We start from the raw sequence: 16,510 nt of genomic DNA, 5'->3' as shown, positions 1-16,510 counted from the left end.
GACTTTACGGTAGATGTCCTGTAAACAACGGGATGGTTGGATAGGCTGGAGTGAGCTTGAACGGCAACTTCGGCATTTGGAACCTTGGACAATACCAGACTTTACAGTCTACGGCCCAGAAATATCAAAGAAGGGACAAGTTCATTTAATTATGTATTTTTTAATGAGTATAACTTAGACAGGATGGACCGTCAGGTCTTTATCTGCCATCATTTACTATGTTACCTGGCAGAAACCCAAAGAGTAGCAACATTCTAGAACTGAGATTGTGATGTCATAATGCCTCATTCCACCAATGCCTGAGAGCCAACCTCAGCAGTGATGTCACAATGGCTTGATGAGATGGCAACTTCAGCATTTGGAACCTAGGACAATACCAGACTGGGACAACACCAGGCCCAGAAAAATCAAAGAAGGAACAAGTTCATCTAATTATGTATTTTTTTTAATGAGTATAACTTATGGGCAGACTGGATGGACCGTTCAGGTCTTTATCTGCTGTTATTTACTATATTACTATGTAGAGCCACATATTCACTGCTGGTGCCAGGACATGCTCTGGCATTAAATATCTGAGGCTAATTCTGCTCACCGCAGGCATCATTTTAGCAAACACTGACCCCTGCAGGCTAAAACTGAACCGGGATGCTGACACCCTGACTTGTTCCTTCTATTTTGTCTTCAGTTCCTCTTTGATGAAAGCTTGTACGCACTGTCATACTATAATATTATGGTACTCTTACGGGGTTTTTAATTTTCTTTTTCTTGTCCTTTTATTCTTTTTCTTTAAAAAATAGATTTCAGCTTGCCATTCCTTTGCCTACATTTGAGATCCTAATTGATGCACCTAGGGCAGGGGTAGGCAATTCCAGTCCTCGAGAGCCGGAGCCAGGGCAGGTTTTCAGGATATCCACAATAAATATGCATGAGATAGATTTGCATTTCATGGAGGCATTGCATGCAAATCCATCTCATACATATTCATGGTGGATATCCTGAAAACCTGACCTGGCTCCGGCTCTCGAGGACCGGAATTGCCTACCCCTGACCTAGGGCTACATGTCAACACTAGGCACTTAAATAATTTTCCCTCCCTTAATTTCACCTCTGTTACCAACTACTCTTTTGCTTCTAAATTTCTGAGTTTTAGTGAAATTGTGAGTATAAATTTAGGCCAGTTTTGGAATATATGAAGGGCTGCTGAAAATTTCTCAGCCCAGCTAACGCAGTTGGGGGCAATCTCCATCGAGGGCTATACACTCAGGGCTCCTTTTATCAAGGCGCGCTAGCGGGGGTTAACGCGCGCGACTTTTAATCATGCTTTTAACCCCCGTGCTGGCCTAAAAACTACCGTCTGCTCATGAAGAGGCGGTAGCGGCTAGCGGTATTACGCGCGTTAAACCGCCAACAAGCCTTTGTAAAAGGAGCCCTTAGGTCGGGCTGTTGACTCTCAAAGGGACTGCGAGGAACTCCAGAAGGATCTGAAAAAGCTAGAAGCATGGGCAATAACGTGACAGATGAATTTTTAACATAGACAAATGCAAGGTGATGCATCTAGGAAAAAAAAACAAAGAACACGAGTATAAGATGTTGGGGGTGACATTAGCAAAATGTGAACAAGAAAGGGATTTGGGGGTACTGATTGACAGAACCCTAAAACCTTCGGCACAATGCACGGCAGCGGCGAAGAAAGCAAACAGGATGTTGGGGCATGATTAAGAAGGGGATCACGAGTAGATCGGAAGAGGTCATAATGCCTCTTTACAGAGCAATGGTCAGACCGCAGTTGGAATACTGTGTCCAACACTGGTCTCCGTACCTTAAGAAGAATATAACTCTGCTGGAGAGGGCACAGAGGAGAGCCACGAAACTTGTCAAGGGATTGGAGAAATTGAGCTACAAAGAGCGCCTTAGGAAATTGGGACTGTTTACCCTCGAGCAGAGAAGACTGAGAGGGGATTTAATAGAGACTTTTAAAATAGTAAAGGGATTTGATAAAATCGACCAAGAAGAAGCATTATTAACTTTTTCGGATGTGACACGGACAAGAGGTCACAGACTGAAACTGAGTGGCAGCAGGTTCAGAACGGATATCAGGAAGTACTTTTTCACACAGCGCTTGCTGGGAATTTGGAATGCTCTCCCAGAGGATGTTGTGACAGAGATTCAAGCGCAAGTTGGATGCACACCTTCTTGCAAATCGTATTGAGGGCTACGGTATATCTGGGTCTCCAATCAGGAGTACCTAAAAGGGCCGCCGCGTGTGCGGATCACCGGACTGGATGGACCTCGGTCTGATCCGGTGAGGGCTTTTCTTATGTTCTTATGTTACCAGACGTCCGGATTTCCCCAGACAGTTTTTCAAAACCCCGCACTTAGTCCGGGTTTTGAGAAGCTTTCCTTCGTGTAGGGGGGCATCCGCGCATGTCCTGCCCAACGAGAGAAGGCAGTGGGAGGCGGGATTGGAAGCAGGGCTTGAGGGCATGACAGGGTAGAACCGGGGTGTGACGGAGCGGGCCAGGGGCAGGTCTAGGGGTGGTGTCCGCATTTTCAAGACAGATAATCTGGTAACCCTACACTTAGTCCAGCGATTTTCCACTTTTATTCGTTCAGTATTTTTTTGACAGAAAGAAACAGAACTGGAAAATCGCTGGAAATAATTGTATAGAGACCGCTGCAGCTTTGTCGGTCGGGCTGAGAACTTTTCAGTGGCCCTCGTAACTCTCCAGTTTGGAACATGAATGTTGGATCCCTAGTATTCATTTGAAGAATCCTTTTCTCGATAAGCCCTTTTCGCCCTTCACGGACTCTCAGATCAGCTGACCAGAACTTACTTTCTATCCCCCTCCATAAAAGAATTCTTCTATACCAGGAAATCCAATTTCTCAGTAGTAGCCCCAACTTTATGGAACGCTCTGCCATCTCAACTTCGTCATGAAAAACTAATCGATAAATTTAAGACAAATTTAAAAACGTTCTTATTCCACGATGCATTTAACTGCTCTTGAACCTTCTCATCTTCAAATCCACCAACCGCTTTAAAGAAGCGATACCATTCCCAATATTTTATCCTTTTTTCCCTCCATTTCCTTTCAATTTTTTTTTTTTTAATTTTTTTTTTATTTTTATCTCTAATAATGTAACTTTACCCCTTTCCTCCTTTTTAATCCTCACTCTCATGCCCGTCTTGTCTATGTCCTCAATGTACACTTCCCTCCCTTTCTATAAACATTACTTTTAACAAGTATTGCTTTTATTTCTATTTTAGCATATTATTGTAAACTGGCTAGATACCCGTTGATGGTCGGTATATTAAAAATCAATAAACTTGAAACTTGAAACTCATTTGTTTTGTATTTCTGCAGCCACCGTGTTCTTTCATATTCTCTCAGCTGGCTTCACGCGGAGCTGCCGTGTCAGGGTCTAGAGCTGAATAGGACACACTTTCTAGCCTTATTGCAGTTTCATGGTCTCGGGATGGTGATTACTGAGAGCCGTACAGTCTGCTACTAAATGTTTGTGCACTGAACAGCAGCTAAATCAGCTCCTGTGACATTTATGCTATCAGCAGCAGGAATTGTTCTCCTCCCTTAGGAATCTGTGTCTACAGCTTCCCGTCCTCCGTACCTACACGAAACCCAGCTTTTCAGTCTTTCTTTCAAGGCCTGGCACTTTCTTAGTCCATTGCTACACTCCATCCTGTGTCTGCTCAGCACAAGTCTCTTTTCTTTACGACATTGCTTTTGAGTGAAGGAGTAGCCAAATGGCTAATGTGAAGTGGAGAAGAGTGCAGTATAATGGTTAAAGCTACAGCCTCAGTACCCTGAGGTTGTGGGTTCAAACCCACGTTGCTCCTTGTGACCCTGGGCAAGTCACTTAATCCCCCCATTGCCCCAGGTACATTAGATAGATTGTGAGCCCACCAGGACAGACAGGAAAAAAATGCTCAAGTACCTGAATAAATTCATGTAAATCGTTCTGAGCTCCCCTGGGAAAACAGTAATAGATAATGTGAAAAGTTACAGCCGCTGGTATCCAGAGCTGGTATTGTGACATTATAATGCCTCATTCCACCAATGCCTAAGAGCCAACCTCATCCGTGATGTCACAATGGCTTGATTGTCTTTACTTGGCTCACTTGTACTATATTTTGATTTCTAGAGTGGCCCAGTGTTAAAGTTACAGCCTCAGCACCCTGGGGTTGGGGGTTCAAACCCACGCTGCTCCTTGTGACCCTGGGCAAGTCACTTAATCCCCATTGCTCCAGGTACATTAGATAGAGTGTGAGCCTGCCAGGACAGATAGGGGAAAATGTTTCAGTACGTGAATGTACACCACTTAGGTAATACGTGGTAAATAAATACTAAAAAAATAAATAAAACCTGGATAGTCCCTACTCCTTGGAATCTAGGTTTTGCTATGCACCTAAATGAGGTGCCCGGTAGTCTGAAAATTCCAACTTTAAGATGTCTAACGTGCTTAATAAAGGATCAAAGCAATGAGCTTAGAAAATTGGACTCTTGGGATCCTATTTTTCCCATTCTGTGCTGATGCATCCTGAAAAGGATCAGGTCCCAATTCCTGCCCCATACTTTCTCTGTCATTTGGAAGCCAGGTGCACCTGGGGACATATCTTAAAGACCAGAAATCATCTTCCAAACATGTCCGCTTTATTGTCAGCTTTACATCTCTTTTATATCATTTTACATGAATCAGTGTTGTCAGCATGTGACGTAAACACAAACCATATATGGACACAGGTCACATGAAACTTTAAAGAAAATAACAAGCATTTTTACTATCTTAAGACTGAAGTCCACAGAGGGTGTTTTGGTCAGCAGAGCCTCTTATCTAAAGCTGTTTGCAAATACGGCTTATGAAAACAATTGAAGTCACTTCACAACAAGATAACACACATCTTTTCAAACATAAATGTCCTTGCAATATTTCAGCAAAAGAAGGCAAACAGAGTCTGGATTTACAGCTTTAAACACAGTCTAATGAAAACTACAAGACATGTCCCTTCACATCCTTTATATTAAGCATTCATTTTCAAAATTGTTTTGTTTGTTCAGTGTGGTGCCCGTGACCACCTTCAAGTAGCAGAGCTCTCAAAATTGCAGGCGTAATCCTCAGTGTTGCATGCCTTTCTTTCAACGTACACGCACGACTCTCAAATTTGCATGCATCACTATCAAAATGATGAACCCAGCTCTTATCATTAGGCACACGAGTTGAAAATTCAAGGTGCAGCTTTCTACATTTGTACAGAAAAGAGAGAGATGCAGGTCAGATGCAAAAGGCATTCTACAGGATACATAATATAAAAATCCCTGAAAATCTTTATTCAATAACACCCTATGGGAAAGCAGCAATGTCAGATGAATTCCATAAAGCAAAACCTTTTTTTTTTTTTTTTTTAAATAAATCTTTATTCGTTTTCAATTATTAACAGTGCAATACAGTGAATTTAAACATAATCAAATCAAACAAAAGCACTTTAAATATACAAATATTTCAACAACAAACATTTTCACTCCCCTCCTCCCCTTAACTAATGAAAATAAAACCACATGTATAATTCCAATAAAATAGATATAATAAATAATAATTATAATGTTTTCCCAACTCTCTCCCTCCCACCCTGAATGTGTAAGGAGGACAGATAAAAAGAAAAGGTACATGACAGCTATTGTGACTCAATAAATGATGTCAATGGGCTCCACCCCCTTTCAAATGCACTACTATATCCTTAAATTTCAGCATTCATTCTTTCATATTTGTAGCTAGAACATAAGTTTGCCCACCAAAAAGTATAATTAAGTCGATCATAACTCTTCCAGTTGCGTGTTATCATCTGGATGGCTATTCCCGTCATTATTAAGAAAAAACGGCTTTTATAGCGATCCAAAGAAGGTTTAACATGTAATAGAGTACCACAAATTATGGCTTCATAAGTCAGTGGTATCGCTGACCCAAGTACTACATCAGGGGTGTCAAAGTCCCTCCTCGAGGGCCACAATCCAGTCGGGTTTTCAGAATTTCCCCAATGAATATGCATAAGATCTATTTGTATACACTGCTTTCATTGTATGCTAATAGATCTCATGCATATTCATTGGGGAAATCCTGAAAACCCGACTGGATTGCGGCCCTCGAGGAGGGACTTTGACACCCCTGTACTACATTAATTTGGCCCCATATCGACTTCCAAAAATTAAGTATCAATGGATAATAGAACAACAGATGATCCAAAGTCCCTATATCAACATGACAATGCCAGTGTCTATTACAGTGTTTTTCAACCTTTTTTGGGCAAAGGCACACTTGTTTCATGAAAAAAATCACGAGGCACACCACCATTAGAAAATGTTAAAAAATTTAACTCTGTGCCTATATTGACTATATATAAAGTAATTCACTTGAGTGCCACCGCCGCCATCGGGAACAGGCCGGCGCCAAGTTCTCCCTGCTTCTCTTCCCCGCGGGGCCGACCAACTCTCGCCACCCGTCGTCAATTCTAACGTCGGAGAGGACGTTCTAGGCCAGCCAGGCAGCGATTGACGTCAGAATTGACGCGAGTGGCGAGAGTTGGCCGGCCCCACAGGGAAAAGCAGGGAGAACTTGGCGCCGGCCTGTTCCCGATGGCGGCGGTGGCACTCAAGTGGCTAAAGAGCCGCAGTTTGCCGGCCTAGGGACAACACTGGAGGGTGGCCAGCTGTGCACCCCCTTGGGACGTAAACCCGGGGAGGGGCAGACCGCCCCCCCCCACCCTGGTATGCCACTATCTGTACCTCACTCCCTCCCTATGACCAAAAATTCTCCTTTCTTCTATTCCCTGTGTACACAACCATCACTTTCCCTCCCTTCCTCTCTCCAAAGTCCATGCCTTCTGTGTCCAAACACTCATTCCCTCCCCCACCTCAGCATCTCTTTCCCTCCCTTCCTCTCTCCCAAGTCCATTTCTTCTGTGTCCAAAAACGCATTCCCTCCCCCACCTCAGCATCTCTTTCCCTCCCTTCCTCTCTCCCAAGTCCATGCCTTCTGTGTCCAAAAACCCATTCCCTCCCCCACCTCAGCATCTCTTTTCCTCCCTTCCTCTCTCCCAAGTCCATGCCTTCTGTGTCCAAAAACCCATTCCCTCCCCCACCTCAGCATCTCTTTCCCTCCCTTCCTCTCTCCCAAGTTCATGCCTTGTGTCCAAAACGCACTCCCTCCCCCCTTTTGTGTTCCGTATTTGCCTCCCAGCCCATCTTTGCAACTTTCTCAGCAAAACGAAGCTCAAGCCGCGAGGCTTGTCTTCTGCTTCCTGCCTGCCCTGCCACGCACAAATAGCCGAACGGAAGTATTCTCCGACGTCAGCGCTGACGTCGGAGGGCAGGCTTTGCTTAAGCCCTCCCTCCGACGTCAGCGCTGACATCGGGGAACGCTTGCGATTGGCTATATGTTAGCTGCAGGGCAGGCAGGAACAGAAGACGAGCCTCGCGGCTCGAGATGTATTGAACTCCGCGGGTCCCCCGTCCAGCTCTCTCCTGTCCACGTGGGGCGGACCGCCCCTCTCCCTAGACTGTGGCCTAGGACCCTGGGGGAGCCCGGGCCCCTTGTCAGCTCCGGGCCCCTGAATGCAGGACTGGTGGTACTGCCCTGATGGCTGCCCTGACCGTACGGCACACCATGCAACATCTCGCAGCACACTAGTGTGCCGCGGAACAGCGGTTGAAAAACACTGGTCTATTAGATTTAGAACTGTCTAACTTTTGCAAACGAACTGGGGTCCAAAAAATCCTATGCAACAAGAAACACCAAGTTTGTCTCATAGATGCTGACGCAGTACATTTCAACCTCCAAGTCCAAATTCATGGCCATCAAGATGCAGAAATATACTGTTCTATCTCCATGCTCCAAATATCTCCAAAAACCTTGTTACCACACAAATATTGGTAGGACAAAAGTAGAATTAAAGAGAAAAATGAATGCTATGGAGACTAAGAATGTTTCTGGATTAAAGACAAGTATGTTGGATCTCTAAGAGAGGGGAGGGGATAGTAGATGGCTTGGAAACGTAGACGAGATAGGCCATACGGTCTTTATCGGCCTTCGTTTTTCTATGTAACTAATTGTCGTTCCTTTTTTATGTTGTAGCTGCAGAAGAATCTTCCAAGAGAGAAATTAGCAAGCCAACTCCTTTGTGTTGCTACCTGAACTGAAGCTATGCTCTAGGAAACCTAGACATCATGAAAGGTTTAGGAGACAACAGAGCTCGCCATCTCTCCGAAAACCTGGACTCACCCCAAGACTCTTTGTATGCCACCCAGGATAGAAGTCCCTACTTGCTCAGCCCTACGGACACCTATGGAGTGGACGCCCGGTTTTCCACTACAAATTCCATTCATGGCGAGTGTGTCCTACCCCTAAACAATCAGATTTCCACTAGTAGCACTTTTCCCAGGATCCACTACAATTCCCATTTTGATCTCCCAGAAGAAAACCCCTTCCCAACCCACACACCGCCCGCCAAAATTAACCGCCTGCCCGCCAAACTGTTGGATCAGTTTGAAAAGCAGCTCCCCATTCATCGGGACGGCTTCAGCACCCTTCAGTTTCAGAGGAGTGACTCCAAGCACCGAAGTGAAAGCCCAGGACGCATTCGGCACCTGGTTCACTCGGTCCAGAAACTGTTTGCCAAGTCTCAGTCCTTGGAAGGGAACAACAAAGGCAGCGTCAATGGGAAAAAGGGCTTGGATGACCCCAAAGACGGCAGAAGGAGTAAGAGCAAAGACAGAGCGAAAACTGAGTCTAAGCACAGGTCCAGGACCAACATATCGGGCTGGTGGAGCTCAGACGATAATCTAGACAGTGACACTTGTAATTACCGCAACCCTATGGGCCTCATGACTCTGGGTCGTCAGCCGGATCACAGCCAACCCAGGTACTTCACGCACGCCTACAACACTATCAGTGAGCACATGCTAAAATCTTCTAAAAGCAATAATGACCTCAAGTGTGCTCCTTGCACCAACATCCCCATCAACTCTACTGACTCTAACTATATCAAGAGGGGCTCCTGGTCCACACTCACCCTAAGTCATGCACGGGAAGCATGCCAGAAAGCATCGGCAACAATTGACAAAGCTCTGCTGAAGTCCAAGCCTTCTCATCAGGATATATCCTACCACTATTTACAGGTGGGTTCAGATCTTTCAAAGGGTCCGGTAGGTCACTGACAGCCAAGGTCTCCAACTTACCAAGTTCCTCTGTGAAATTTTAGAGAGAAGTTTATGGAAGTGATGAGGTTTTTTTCTTAAAGTAGTTGTTTGATTCTTGATCGAATGATATTTCACTTTCCTATCACTTATCTGCCTTCTTTTTCAGTTTTAGCTTGACCTATACTTGGTTTAAGCATTTTTACAATAAATTTGTGGACCAATCTTGGCTTCTAAACTTACATGGCAGAACTTTCCATTTTGTTTTTAATTAATTAACGCCCCCCCCCCCCCCTCTTTTACGAGCGCAAAGTGCAGGTTTTAATCCCAGCAGTGGCAGAAACCCGCACTATGCATTCATAAAAGAGGGGGTTAATAGCCTAAGTGGTTTACATTCAGGTACTCAAGCATTTTCCCCTTATCTGTCAAGGTGGGCTCACACTCTCTCTCTAACGTACCTGGGGCAATGGGGGATTGGGTGACTTGCCCAGGGTCACAGGAAGCAGCATAGGATTTGAACCCACAACCTCGGGGTGTTGAGGCTGTAGCTCTAACCATTGTGCCTCACACTCCCCTTTTTAGCAGGCTCACAATACTCTGCCATGTATGTAATCTAAAAAATTAACATAAATATATCCAACTTTCCTTATCTGTTTTGGATAAGAGGTTTCATACTAAACAGAGAAACAAAGATCAGAGCTTATCCAGTAAAAACCAAAACAAATCAGAGGTGTTTTAAAGAATAGACCCTAAAATCAAGCTGGTGAATATTACAGAATAAAAAAAAAATTAGATGAGGTTGGCTTGATAGCTCAGGAGCAGGTCTACTGTATGGAAGTCCTGGGTTCAATTCCAAGGTCAGATTGTCTATTCTCCGAGCTGCCCAAGGTTGGAGATGCTTCAGAGATAGTGTTCACTGTCCCTGGGAGAGGAAAAGTCACAGTCACCAAGCAATGGCAACTTTAGGTGGCCAGACATGGACTCACAATTGTAGGAATCTAAAGCACAATTTGGCATATAGCTCCTACCCAGGATAGCTGGTTTTAAGAAAGGCTTGAACAAATTCCTGGAGGAAAAGTCCATAGTCTTTTAAGACATGGGGGGAAGCCTCTGCTTGACCTGGATCAGTTGCATGGAATATTGCTACTCCTTGGGTTTTGGCCAGGTACTAGTGACCTGGATTGGCCACCGTAAGAACGGGCTTGATGGACCATTGGTTTGACCCAGTAAGGCTATTCTTATCTTCTTATGACTGGCTGAGTGAGTTGGTGAAGGGGCAAATCCTTTGGGAAATTGCCTCCCACCAGTCTAACCTAGAGTTCTAAGGTCCCCCTTCTCTCTGTCTGGCATTAGCAGATGCTGATGGAGGATGGGTCTCACTGACATCAGATATGAGTGGGCACGCCAGATCATTTTATACCATGTCATTTTGCTACAATTTTGTTCCAGTTCCCAGGTTTACAGTAGTGTGTACAATTTTCCAAAATTGAGAAATAAAACCTGGCCACCAACACTCCCTCTCTGTCCCCTACCCCCAACTCCTTCATCCAGAGTTATCTATGTAGTTCGTCTACCAGTCAAAGAACTTCCCACAGATCACTTTCCTAACAGGGATCATCAGAACATTACGCCAAGCTGATTTTGAGGCTCATAAAATTTTGAGGGAGTTTGGTTATGCTGGAAAAATCAAGCCTCTTGTTCTGGGGATCCAGGGCTACATACACTAAAATCTCCGATCGTCTAACGATCATCGCTAAACCAGTTTGACGACCCAGCCGAAGGCAGTGTGAAATCGAATAATCTGACATTTTTAACAGAAGGAAAATTTAATAATGGAGAATCTTTTCCTCATGAGACTGTCATAGAATTTTGAGAGAACATAAGATTTGCCGCTGCTGGGTCAGACAGTGGTCCATCGTGCCCAGCAGTCCGCTCACGCGGTGGCCCCCAGGTCAAAGACCAGTGCTCTAAATGAGTCCAGCCTCACCTGCGTACAGTTCCAGTTTAGCAGGGACTTGTCTAACTGTGTCTTGAATCCCTGGAGGGCGTTTTCCCCTATAACAGCATCTGGAAGAGCGTTCCAGTTTTCTACCACTCTCTGGGTGAAAAAGAACTTCCTTACGTTTGTACGGAATCTATCCCCTTTCAACTTTAGAGAGTGCCAAGCAAGGCACGTACATGGGGCTGCTTAAATGTTCTCAGCCCAAGCAACAAAGTTGGGGCAGTCTCCATCAAGGGCTATACCCTTAGTCCAGTGATTTTCCACTTTTCTCATCCCATATTTTTCTGACCTTTCAAGGTCAGGTTGGAATCCAAAATTACCCCCTAGCACTCATAGGGAAGACACAATATCAAAGTCTATGACCCTCGTTTATTAAGCGACAGTAGAAGTTTCTACTCTGACCTGGAGCACTAAATGCTCCAACACTGTTCCAACACTCAAGGGAATTCTATGAGCATTGGAGCGACGTCAGAGAATTTAGCTCTGGCTGCAGTAGAAACCTCTACTTTGGCTTAGAAAAAGGGAGAGTGTGGCACAGTGGTTAAAGCTACAGCCTCAGCACCTTGTGACCCTGGGCAAGTCACTTAATCCCCCCCCATTGCCCCAGGTACATTAGATAGATTGTGAGCCCACCAGGTCAGACAGGGAAAAATGCTTGAGTACCTGAATAATTTCATGTAAATTGTTGTGAACGGTATAGAAAACTGAATAAATAAATTTTGATTTGCTGCAACCATAACAGTACCCACAACTTTTTAAGAAAGGGAGGTGACCATTTCTCTCACAGGTTCAGATATTCAGATCATGGAATCAGTGGCATAGCAAGGGGACTGGGGGGGGGGGCAGACTGCCCCAGGTGCTGTCTTCATGAGGGTGATGACAGCGCCTCTTCTCCTCTCTGCCCCCCTTCTCTTCGCTGGCGTGAGTGTCATCTTCCACCTGCTGCTTAGGCTACTTTCAGCTCCCTTCTGACATCAGTTCCTGGTCATGGGACCAGGATATGACATCAGAAGGGAGCCGAGGCTAGTTCGAGCAACAGAAGGAAGATGTTGCTTGCTCTGGCGAACATTTCAAGAGGTGCGTGGGGGGCATGGCAGGCGCTCAAATGGTGAAAGGTGGGGGGAACATGGTGCATATCTAATACCATACTCCCCCATAAAATCCTTAAGATCTGGAGATAAAGCCCTGCTAGTAGTACCTTCCTTAAAAGTTATATATTCTAGGAGAGATGTAATCTTTTCAGTCACAGCTCCACAAATTTGGAATTCACTTCCACTCAATATAAGAGAAGAAAAATCACTTAGCAAGTTTAAAAGTCTCCTGTTCAAGGACGCTTTCCAATAGATCTGTCATAACCTATAATGGTTTCAGGAAGATGATCTAATAGAATCAAGCGGGTATTTGTTCCCCTACCTTCTGTGGCTTAATCCTCCCCTGGTTTATTTTACTTTTAGTTTTTTTTTAGAATTGTATTTATGTTAATTGTTGTTTACCGCTTCCCTCCTTATATGTACTATTGTATTAGGAATGAATGTTATGTTTGTTGGCTTTTAATATTTTACATAACTTTGGAACTTATGTAAATCGCATTGGATTTGGACTATGCGAGGTAATCAAAGAAACGAAATAAACTTGAAATTTGAAACTTGCAAAGGGAAGGAACAGGGGTGCATGGCATAGTGATGCCGGGCGCCATACCCCCAGGTGCCAACTTCCCTAGCTATGCTACTGCGTGGGAGGCAGCCCTGTGCTCGACGGTGAACCCAGGTTTCAACCAGAATTGAATTTCCAGGTTTTTTTTTAAGACAGTCAGCCAATGGATATTGGTGCTAACCAGATACATCACGTGGCATAGCCCTCGACCGGTCTAGCCCCTAAGCGCTAATGTTCGGTGGCCATCTCAAACTGAATAGTTGGCACTTAGCTGGCTAAGTGCTATTGAAGCAGCCAAGGGCCAATCCTGGCTGGTTAAATAGCTCTGAATATCAGGCGGACCGTTCCTAGCAGAAAGAAATTGTATCTGCGCATGGGCTGGAATGTTCTGTGCATTAAAAAAATATATGCCCATGAAATTTGTGTTATGCTGTTAACACTTTGTTTTCCTCGGACATGTGTGAAGAACTAGCTGTCCTCTGCACAGGTCCTCGTGCACACACATTCACTATGCTCACCCTGATTAGTGTACAAGTTCTGCGCACTTCAAATTTCCATATGATTAGCTTACCGCAATAGCAAGCAAAGCCCTGGCATTTTGCGTGGGTTCCTTCATTGGCCCTTCTGTATTCAAAGTTACACGCTCTGTCCTATTTCCACCCGCCGTGAGACCCCTTCTACAGGTCGCTGATAAAAAAAAAAGATGCCAAGATGCTCGCATTCCTTTATTCACCCCCCCCCCAGGGTTGGCGATAATCAAAGAGCCCGTGCCCGCAAGCAACACACTGTTTTACCTCACAGAAATGTTTCTCATAATTGCCTTTATTACATGCCAATTTGTTTTGAAATTCCTCCGTGGAGTAGCCACTTTGGAAAAGTCACAGTACGCTTGAATCACGCTGCTCTTCCCCCTGGATCACCCGGTACATAGAAAGTGTCATTTACTGCATTATAGCTGACGCAGAGCAGAGTGCAGTGTGAGTCATGCAATTTCTGCTGTTATTTCAAACATGACTTCTCCCAGGGTTCGGGTGATCATCGTGACAAAATACCGACTAGTTCTCATTGTACGGAGAGATGAATTCTCCACTACGTGGGCTAAGTTCTATACATGGCGCCCAAAACAGCGCTATCCTAGAAGCCGCTCTTATAGTTAAGCGTCATTTTCAGAATAGCACTTACGCCTGCGAACTGTGACTACAGCTAGGCGTGACCATTTTCACCAAGGAAAACGTAGCACTAATGCCTACACCTGCATATAGGCGTGGAGGCCTGTATTGTATAATTGCACGCGTAACTGAAAGCAATGCCCCCGATCCGCCCAGGAAAACGTAGCACTAATGCCTACACCTGCATATAGGCGTGGAGGCCTGTATTGTATAATTGCACGCGTAACTGAAAGCAATGCCCCCGATCCGCCCATGACCAGTGGCGTGGCGAGGGTGAGAGGCCCCCAGAGGGGGGGGGCGCCCCTCCCTGCCCTCTTCTCCACCCCCGCCGCATCCGTTCCATCCCCGCCCCCTCCTGCCTCGTGCTCACGCCACCTCCCCTCATAGCTTTTTCATGTTTGCGGCACGAGCAGCAACCCTAACTCGCTGCTCGCGCCAGCATTGGCTCGTCCTCTGATAAGGGTCCAGGAAATGATGTCAGAGGAAGAGCCAGCGGGTTGGGGTTGCTGTTCGCGCCGTGAACTTTAAAGAGGTACGAGGGAAGAGAAGGGGTGCGCGCATGCCGTAGCTGGGGGGAGGGGAGAGAAGGATGACTGCCGGCGCCCCCACCGAGACGGCGCCCGGGGCAGACCGCCTCCACCCCTCCCCCTTTACTATGCCACTGCCCGTGACCCTCCTATTTTCAAATTTCCTTTATTGACTCATGTATAACTTGGAATTGATTTTAATTAGCAGCAATAATTGCTTGTTAAGAAGCCAATTATTGCTGCTAATTAGCTTATTCAATTAAGCTGCACTTGTAATTAATTTGTGTATATGATCAAAATTGTGCGCACAATTTGTAGCGATTTTTATAGGATTTGAGGGCGTATGTGCTTCGGACAGATAGCAAAGGTTAGATGTAATTGCGTTTCTTAAGGGTTATTTTTTGTCCTTTATGCGGTCCCTACATTTAATCTAATCTAATCTAATCTAAACCTTAAGTTTATATACCGCATCATCTCCATGAGAATGGAGCTCGACACGGTTTACAAGAACTTAAAATAGAGAAATTTTTTTAGACCCCCATGCGTAGCTCAATTTTTATTCCTTTCAAGGACCAGAATTATGGAATGTACTTCCTATTCATCTCATACTCCAGACCTCTCTTACCCACCCCCCCTTTACAAAACCGTAGGGCGGTTTTAATGCCGGCCACGGCGGTAACAGCTCCGACGCGCGTTGGAATCCTATCAGCATCGGAGCTGTTACCACCACGGCTGGCACTAAAAAAAACACACTACGGTTTTGTAAAAAGGGGGGGGGGGGTTAATCTTTTTTTTTTTTTAAACTTAAAACTTTTTTGCTTTCAGATGCCTATTCTTAAGTTCTTAAGAGCTATTTTTACAAGGTTACAAGTTGAATTTGGCCAGTCAGATTGAGCTTTAAGACCTTCCCTCTCCCCCGATGGGGGTTTTTCTATCCTTCCTACCTTTTTTTAAAAATTTATTTATTTATTCATTTTCAAAAAATACAATTCAAGATATACTTGTACAGAAAGCTTTTAAGTCAGGAAACCTAGTAATAATAATAGGATAATAGGAGACATGATTGAGACATTTAAATATATCACGGGTCGTATCGAGGTGGAAGAGGATATCTTTCGTCTTATGGGACCTTCGTCCACCAGAGGGCATCCGCTGAAAATCAGGGGAGGGAAATTTCATGGGGACTCCAGAAAGTATTTCTTCACTGAGAGGGTGGTCGATCATTGGAATGAACTCCCACAGCAGGTGATTGAGGCCAACAGCGTGGCAGATTTCAAAAATAAATGGGATATTCATGTGGGATCTCTAATGAGGTAAGGGCAGGAGGTTGGTGAGCAAACTCATGGGGGAAGGGTCACTGGAGTGGGCAGACTTGATGGGCTTTGGCCCTTTTCTGCCGTCATTTTTCTATGTTTCTATGTTTCTAACCCTTCAAGAATATTTAATAAGAACATAAGAACTGCCATCTCCGGATCAGACCCATGGTTCATCGAGTCCGGCGATCCGCACACGCGGAGGCCCAGTCAGGTATACACCTGATGTAGTTTTAGTCACCCATATCCCTCTATGCCTCTCGTAAGGAGATGTGCATCTAATTTGCCTTTGAATCCTAGCACAGTGGATTCCTTAATAACCTCCTTTGGGAGAGCATTCCAGGCGTCTACCACTCGCTGTGTAAAGCAGAACTTCCTGGCATTTGTCCTGGACTTGTCTCCCCTTAGCTTCAAACCATGTCCTCTTGTCCGTGTCGCGTTGGACAATGTAAATAATTTATTTTCCTGCTCTATTTTATCGATGCCTTTCAGCATTTTGAACGTCTCGATCATGTCCCCTCGCAGCCTCCTCTTCTCAAGGGAGAACAGTCCCAGTTTCTTGAGTCGTTCCTCATATTCCAAGTTCTCCATACCTCTTATTAACTTCGTTGCTCGTCTCTGCACCCTCTCCAGCAGTTTTATA

General features: G+C 45.0%; 1 protein-coding gene across 2 annotated transcripts in view; it reads left to right on the top strand.

Moving 5' to 3' along the window:
* The first annotated feature begins 8,234 nt into the window (after positions 1-8,234).
* DLGAP4 (DLG associated protein 4) overlaps positions 8,235-16,510 on the top strand; it is a 174,763-nt gene continuing 166,487 nt past the window's right edge. Inside the window, exon 1 of one of the 2 annotated variants that reach the window (XM_033963937.1) lies at positions 8,235-9,185. In XM_033963937.1, the coding sequence (XP_033819828.1) occupies positions 8,235-9,185 (951 nt within the window). Of the gene's footprint in view, positions 9,190-16,510 lie in introns of both variants that reach the window. The other variant, XM_033963938.1, reaches the window with a different exon arrangement.

This window comes from Geotrypetes seraphini, chromosome 11 (assembly GCF_902459505.1).
Source record: "Geotrypetes seraphini chromosome 11, aGeoSer1.1, whole genome shotgun sequence".
In the NCBI taxonomy this organism is placed as follows: Eukaryota; Metazoa; Chordata; class Amphibia; order Gymnophiona; family Dermophiidae; genus Geotrypetes; species Geotrypetes seraphini.
Note: the sequence above shows the minus strand (reverse complement) of the source record. Positions and strands in the feature narration are given on the sequence as shown.